General features: G+C 66.8%; 2 protein-coding genes across 2 annotated transcripts in view; one reads left to right on the top strand and one right to left on the bottom strand.

Moving 5' to 3' along the window:
• On the top strand, window positions 1-5,675 carry EPS8L3 (EPS8 like 3). The gene is made up of 19 exons (XM_042013320.1): window positions 1-208; window positions 433-504; window positions 603-676; window positions 768-832; window positions 910-1,065; window positions 1,652-1,789; window positions 1,865-2,076; window positions 2,482-2,666; window positions 2,770-2,843; window positions 2,928-3,030; window positions 3,118-3,182; window positions 3,613-3,687; window positions 3,810-3,958; window positions 4,053-4,265; window positions 4,357-4,453; window positions 4,555-4,680; window positions 4,780-4,859; window positions 4,980-5,112; window positions 5,346-5,675. The coding sequence occupies exons 2-19, from the start codon at window positions 464-466 to the stop codon at window positions 5,361-5,363; spliced, it is 2,004 nt and encodes a 667-aa protein (XP_041869254.1). The 5' UTR covers window positions 1-208; window positions 433-463; the 3' UTR covers window positions 5,364-5,675.
• A 510-nt stretch (window positions 5,676-6,185) lies between these two features.
• Window positions 6,186-7,055, bottom strand: part of LOC121657705 (glutathione S-transferase 2) — a 5,695-nt gene continuing 4,825 nt past the window's right edge. The window contains exons 5-8 of the mRNA XM_042013689.1: window positions 6,891-6,991; window positions 6,680-6,775; window positions 6,491-6,601; window positions 6,186-6,408 (exon numbers count right to left, since the gene is read on the bottom strand). Coding sequence (XP_041869623.1) covers window positions 6,313-6,408; window positions 6,491-6,601; window positions 6,680-6,775; window positions 6,891-6,991 — 404 coding nt within the window. The 3' untranslated portion in view covers window positions 6,186-6,312. The remainder of the gene's footprint in view (window positions 6,409-6,490; window positions 6,602-6,679; window positions 6,776-6,890; window positions 6,992-7,055) is intronic.

The following is a 7,055-nucleotide window of genomic DNA, read 5'->3' as shown; positions in this document are numbered from 1 at the left end:
CCCGGGGCCAGCACGCCCTGCCGCGGGGCGGGGGGCCCAGGGTGATTGGAGAGGTGGTGGCGGTGCCAGGTTGCTGTGTCCCCTCCGTCCCTCCCCCGCCTTAACGACAGGGCAAAGAGCAGGTGGGTGCGGTGCTGACGACAAGCCCTGTCCCCTGCCCGTGTCACCCTCCGCGGACACAGCCCGAGCGGCGAAGGCAGCGATCGAGGTGAGCGGGGACACCCCGAGACAGAGACCCCATGTCGGGACATGGGGGATGGCTTCGGCCGCTGGGGCTGGGATGGAGCGGGGCGACTGGCGATGGTCAGGAGGGTCCTGGTGGCCACCGGGGCGACGGCACCGCCGGGGTGGGGGTAGGGGTGGCGTGTCCCTCAGGTGGTTGGGGGGCGCATCGGGGGTGACACAAGGACCATGCCCAGGATCCCCCAGCAGGATCGAGACGCCCTTGCTGCTCCCCGGCAGGATGGGAGACCCCTTCGGCCGCTGGAGCAACGCCCCGTCACGGTGAGTGGCCAGCGGGGTGGGCGGGTCCCACCCTGGGGACCCCGAGGGCTGGGCGGGACGGGGGTGCAGGGGGTGTAAAGGTCCCTCTGTCCACCCAGGGGTGAATACGACGACAGGTCCCCGCTGCGACGTTCCAACAGCTTCGTCCGCCTCACCGGGAAAAGCATCTACAGTGAGTGAGGGCAGCACCCCAAAAACCCCTCTGATCCCCCCGCTACCGTCCCCACCTTGTCCCTGTCACCTCACCCTGCGTGTCCCCGCAGACCAGCGCAAGGACTACGGGCAGACCGTGCTAAAGCTCCAGAGCGATTTCCAGCACCACGTTGAGGTAGAAGCCCCCTCAAACTGCCCCGCGCCCCCCGGCATTGCCAGGGGGCCCCTGTGCCACCGTCCCTGTCCCCCCAGCACCTGCTCACGATGCACCTGGAGCGGGATCTCCGCAGCGCCGAGGATTGTCTGAGGCGCCTGAAGGGCCTGGAGGAGCAGGGGCGGATCTGGGGGCAGGATGTCATCCTGGAAGTCAAGGACCAGGAGTTGGTGCTGAGAGATGTGGAGAGCAAGGTACCCCCCGGCCAGGGCACCCCCAAACCCCTCTGGCCCTTTCCACCCCATGGAACCTTTTGGTTGTGTGACCCCACAAAGCCTGGTACCCCCGCGGCCAGGGTACCCCCTGAATCCTGGTATCCCCCAAGCAAGGCACCCCAAAGCCCAGCACTCCTCAGCCAGGCCACCCCTTGAATCTCGGTACCCTCTGGTCAGGGCATCCCCAAAGCCTGGTATCCCCTTGCCAGGGTACTCCCTGAATCCTGGGACCCCGTGGCTATGGGAGGCCCCAAATCCCGGTCCCCCCTGGCCCAGGTATCCCCAAATCCCAGTTCCCCCCACACAGGGCACCTCCTATAACCCCACTGCCCCCCAACCCTGGCAGCTCCTATAGCCCTGGCACCCCCAGTCTGGCACCCCCAACCCTGCTCCGCCCCCAGACTCAGCCCCCCAAACTCTGCCATCCCCCTCCTATGACCCCCCACCACCCCCATTAAACCTTACACCCCACATGCCCGATCCCCACAATCCCACTTGCACCCCTTTAACCCTTTCCTAGCCATTCGTGTGGGGGGGGCTGAGCACCCCGTTTTCCCCCTTCCAGGAGGAGCTGGAGACTTTCCCACTGGGAAGTGTGCAGGGATGCTCCACCGGGCTGGACAACACGGTGCTGGCCATCAGCGTCCAGGAGAGGAACCCGCCGGGGACCAGCGTCCTGCTCTTCCAGTGCGAGCGGCTGGGGGTGAGCCCTGAGGGGGGGAAGAATGGGGGGCAGCCCCCCCGGAATGGGGCGCTGATGGCAGGGGGTCCGTGTCAGGCAGAGACGCTGAGGAGCAGCCTGGAGAAGGCGCTGAGGCAGAGGAAGGAGGAGCAGAGGGATCACTATGGGCACAGGTATGGGGGGGACGCGGCTCTGCAGCCCCTCCCTGCGGACAGCTGGACTGGGCCCCCAAGTCTCGTCCCCCAGAGTTGTGGTGGGTCTGGCAGTGGGGTGTCCCTGCCCCAATGTCCCCCAAAGAGCCCCTTCCTGCGGGTGCAGACCCCCTCCTGAGGGGGAGGGGGGCCCTTTTGCCCCAGTACCCCAGCTCCTGGCTCGGTCCCCCCATCCTACCCCATCCCCGTGAATACAACCCCCACACCCCATCCACGGGCTCAGCCTCCCTCCTACCCCATCCCCACGGGCCCAGACCCCCCCACCCCATCCACAGGCTCAGTTCCCCCCCTTCCCACCCTCTCTTCCTCATCCCCATGGGCACGGATCCCTCGCACCCCCATCCATGAGTTCAGTCTCCCCTCATCCCCGTGGGCCCAGCGTGCTCCCACCCCATTTCCCATCACTGGGCTTACACCCCCCCTCCCACCCCCATCCCTGCAATCAGCCCCACTCCTACCCCACACGCAAACCCGTCTCCCCACCCCGTACCCCCTCCCCAGGCTCAGCTCACCCTCATCTCCCCCCTCCCCACCGCCCTCGCCCCGGAGCAGCCCGGACCGGCCGCAGAGCCCGGCCCCTCTGTACGCGGCCCCGGAGCGCTGGGCAGAGCCCCTCGAGCCCGACCACCACCTGCCCCCCCAGCGTGGGAGACCCCCCCAGCATGGGCTGCGCTCCTCGGACTACCGTGAGTCTCGCGGGGGGGAGGGAGAGAGGGAGGGAGGGGCTGCACCGTGCCTCAGTTTCCCAAGGAGCAGGGGGCGATGCTGGGGACCCCGTGGTGTCACCAGGTGCGCCGGACCCCCCGCAGATGCTGCGGACCAAACGCCCCCACCAGGTTATGTCCGAGGTGGACCGAGATGTTGTAAGTCCCGACCCACCCCCACCCCCCACGGATGGGGACACCCCAGCTCCCACCCAGCACTCACCGTCCCCCCCGCACCCACAGGAGGTTCTCAACCACGTCCTGGGGGAGCTGGAGCTCTTCATGGGCCAGCTGAGGATGACCCTGGGCTCGGCCAGCAAGAAGAAGAAGCAGAAGAAGCAGCCAGGTGGGAGGGGAGGGGAGTATCCTTGGGGGGCTGCTTGGGGTTCTGGCGTGGGCAGCCCGGTGCCAGCCCCCGGCTCTGCCCCTCCAGCGCTGCCCCCAAAGGAGGAGTACACGGATTTCTTCCAGAAGTTGAAATACGCCCTCAACCTCATGGTAGGTCCCGCCGGGCTGGATGGGGGCGGCTGTGGGGTGGGGGGGATGTGGGCTCAGTGGGAATGGGCGGGGCTGTGTGGGGGTGGGAGGCTGTGAGGGGATGGGGCTGTGGACAGCAGGGGAACTGTGTGGGGAAAGGGGGTCTGTGGGGATGGGGGCCCATGGGGATGGGGAAGCCGTGTAGGGATAGGGAACTGTGTGGGGGTGGAGGGGCTGCATGGGATGAGGGAGCTGTGGGTGAACTGAAGGGCTCTGTGGGGTTGGAGAAGCCGTGCGGGGATGGAGGGGCCACATGGGGACAAGGGGCCGTATAGGGGTGGGAGCTGCGGGTGGATTGGGGGGCTCTGTAGCGATGGGGGGGCCGTGTGAGGATCGGGGTGCTCCGTGGGGATGGGGGGGCTCCGCAGGGACACCCTTTCCCCACACTCAGGGACGGACCCACCGCTACGTGAAGGACCCCGACCCCTCCCAGCTGCTGCGCCTCATTTTCTCATCTCTGTCCTTCGTGAGTGCCCCCCAAAAGCGGGTCCCACCCCGCAAAATCTGTGAGACAGGTGGGGACTCCCCCACACTCCCCCCATCCTGGGGGCTGCGTCTGGGGGTGCTGCTCCATCCCGTCCCCTGCAGGTCCTGGACCACTGCCCCAGCCCCGGGCTGGCCCAGGCGGTGGAGGCTCCGCTGCTGCTGCCGGAGGCACTGGAATTGCTTGAGGAGACCCTGAGCGATGACGACTACGGCGTCTGGAAAAGCCTCGGCACTGCCTGGAACAGGTCCAGGTGGGGTCCAGGCCTCCGACACCCAGAAAGGGGGGTCTGGATTTGAGGGGGGGTCACAAAACCCACCCCGGCGTCCCCCCCCCGATGGTTGTAGGGCCGAGTACCCCAACAGCGCCCGGGTGCCCGCGTATGTCCCGGTTTTTTCGGACGGGTGGCTGCCCCCCGTGCTGGAGCAGGAACGCCACGGGGCCCTCCAGGACACCCCACCGCCTGCCTCAGTTTCCCCAACTCACTTGCGACGCCCTTCCCTGTCCCTGCCCCCCGCACAGTCACCAGGCACCGGCTGGAGGGACAATCCCAGCCAAGTGTAAGCCTCCCCCCTTTCCCTGTGGATGCAGAGGGTTGGGGCAAAATCCGGCCCCCGGCTGGGTATTGATCACCCCCCTCACCGCTTCCAGACCCCCCCTCTCTGCCCAGGGGCTCGTCCGAGCCCTGTACGATTTCCAGGCCAGGAATTCGCAGGAGCTGAGCGTCAGGAAGGGGGACACGCTGCAGGTAGAATCGGGGGGTCCCCTCCCTGGCTGCTCGTGGGGAGGATGAAGTTGGGACCTTGGGGTCCTGGCCCCCCACCCTGCCCCCCTTGCCACCTCCCTTAGGTCCTGGACCAGCAGAGGAAGTGGTGGCTGGTGCAGGACGAGTGGGGGGACAGGGGGCACGTCCCTGGCAACATCCTGGAGCCCCTCCCGGAGCCGGGGCACGACGGGGGGCACGGCGCCAGGCAGGTGGGTGTTCTCTCTGCCCTCCCTCCCCCGCGCCCCCCCAAGCAAGAGGGGGTGGCCGGGGACTACCCCGATGTCCCCTCCCTTTGTCCCCCGCTCCAGGACAGTCCCCCCACCCTGCACCCCAACTCCTCGCCGGCGGAGGTGACAGCCTGGCTGATGGACAAGGGCTTCTCGCGAATGTAGGTGGTCCCTTGAGCCCCCCCTTCCCACCCAAAACCCCCGTGGGGCCAATTGGGGGTGGGGGAAAGCCCGGCTTACCCCGTCCCCCCCTCCCCGTTTCCCCCCCCCCCCCCTCGCAGCACGGTGCGGACTTTGGGGGTGCTGCGGGGGCACGAGCTGCTGCAGATGAGCCCGGAGGACCTGCGAGGTGTCTGTCCCGAGGAGTGGCGGAGGGTCCTCTTCAAGCTGTCCCCCATCAGGACATCCCTGGGGGTGAGAGACCCCCACCTCCGTACCCCCACCCCATCTCGGGACTCTCGGACCCTCGGCCCCACGCTCCCTCCCCATCCCTGGGGCTGGCCTTGGGGGTGAGGGACCTCCACCCCCGCGCCCCCTCCTCACTCCCGGACTGATCCTGCGGGTGACCCGTCCCCGGAGCCCCTCCCCAGCCCGGAGCTCCTCCTCCCCCCCATACACACACACTTCTCCCACCCCCTTCTCTGCAGATCGGCCCCAGGCACTGAGCCACCGCGGCCGCGCTGTCCCCAGCACGTCCCCGCCCCACGCCTCCCCGGATGGAGCACCCTGGGAACGGCTGGACTTGCGGGGGAACCCACCCCCCACATCCCGCCTGGCCCTCCCAGAACAGAGAACCACTCCTTGAAATTAGAGAACGTCTCCCCCAAAGCCACCAGTGACATGAGGCTTCTGGGACTTCCCCCACCCAAAGGAAGTAGGGGGGCAGGCACCCCCCTCAGCGGGGCCAGGCGCTGTGAGATGAGCTTGCACCCCCAAAATGTAAAGCGATTGATGTGGAAAATAAAAGTGACAGCAGTGGGGTGTGCAGAGTCTGGGGGGAGCCCGGGGGGCAGGGAGAGGGATGGGGAATAGGGGAATAGGGGAATAGCAGAATAGGGGAATAGGGACAGGGCAGGGAGGGGGACACAGCGTTTCACCCCCCACAGCACCCAAGGCACAGTCCTGGTCCCCATCTTTGTGAGTTGATGGCAGCGAGGGGCCCCAGGGGACAGGGCTGTCCCCAGCCCACCCCACTCAGCACCCTGGGTGGGTGGCAGGGCACCAACCCTCCCTCCCCCAGCCTTTGTCAGGGCTGCCTCATTAGAGCTTATTAGGAATGTGCTAATGAGGAGCGGGAGTGGGAAGAAGGGAGGCACAGGGCTCCTTTTCCAGGGCAACGAGGGCTGAGCTCGTGCCCCTCAAAACAAACCTGCCACGCGGGGGGCTGGGACCCCCACTCACCCCACACCCACCAACCCCCAACCATGGGTGGGGGCTGCCTCAGTGCCCCCCTGCCCAACACCACAAGGCTTGTGGGGGGCTCAGGGTGCCACATCTAAAGCGCTTTATTATCTTGGGGGGCTTCTTGCCAGTGGTGCCGTCCCCCCAAAGGATGGGGGATGCTGGGGGGGCTGGGTTAGGACCCCCCTGCCCTCCTTGCTCCAGGCTGAGCTCCTACAACTTCTTGTTGCCCCACTTGGCCATCTTGTTATTGATGGGCATCTTCTGGAAACGGCTGGACTTCATGTAGGCAGCCACCTTCTCCAGAGCCTGGGGACACACAGGGAGCGTCAGGGACCCCTCCACCGTGGCAGCCCCCACCCAGGGGTGACCTCGGGGTGCCCTTGCTCACCCCAAAGCGGTCCATGAAGTCCTTGAGGTTCTTGAAGGGCTCCAGGCACTTGGGCTCAAAGATGCGGTTCTGGTCCAGCACGTCGAACATGAGGAAGTCTACGAAGGTCAGCTGGGGACATTGGGGGGACACGGTGAGGACAAACCCCCTCCCCAGCCCCCTCATCCCCCTCAGGGGTCCTGGCAGTACCTTCTCCCCTGCAAACCACTTTCTGTCGCCCAGGAAGTTGGAGAAGAGCTTCAGCTTCCCCGGGAGCTGCTCCAGGTAGCCCGGCTTGAGCTTCTCCTGAGGGAGGAAAGGGGCGAGGATGGGCAGCCCCAGCCGGCCACCCCGGGGAGCACCCTCCCCATATGGGGTTCCCAGTGCTGGTGTGGGGTCCCCCAGCCTGCAGGACACTCACAAAGTCAGGATTGTAGCAGACCATGACCAGGCTCATGCGGAAGTCCATGATCTGGTTCTCCAGCATGTCCACGCGCAGGGTCTCCTCCTCTGTCTCACCACCTGCATGGGCGATGTCAGCACTGGGGGCCCAAACCCTCCCTGACCCAGCCCTGCTGCCCCAAAC

Source organism: Corvus kubaryi, unplaced genomic scaffold, assembly GCF_017639235.1.
Source record: "Corvus kubaryi isolate FWS band 111438036 unplaced genomic scaffold, C.kubaryi_AGA036_p1.0 split1-37355, whole genome shotgun sequence".
NCBI lineage: Eukaryota > Metazoa > Chordata > Aves > Passeriformes > Corvidae > Corvus > Corvus kubaryi.
This window is presented reverse-complemented; position numbering and strand designations above follow the sequence as displayed.

Coding starts and splice junctions, on each gene's coding strand:
- EPS8L3 (XM_042013320.1), top strand. CDS start 464: ATGGGAGACCCCTTCGGCCGCTGGAGCAACGCCCCGTCACG. Junction 2,077..2,481: donor CCCCCAAAGAGCCCCTTCCT/GCGGGTGCAGAC, acceptor CCCCCTCCCCAG/GCTCAGCTCACCCTCATCTC. Junction 4,681..4,779: donor GGGGGCACGGCGCCAGGCAG/GTGGGTGTTCTC, acceptor CCCCCGCTCCAG/GACAGTCCCCCCACCCTGCA.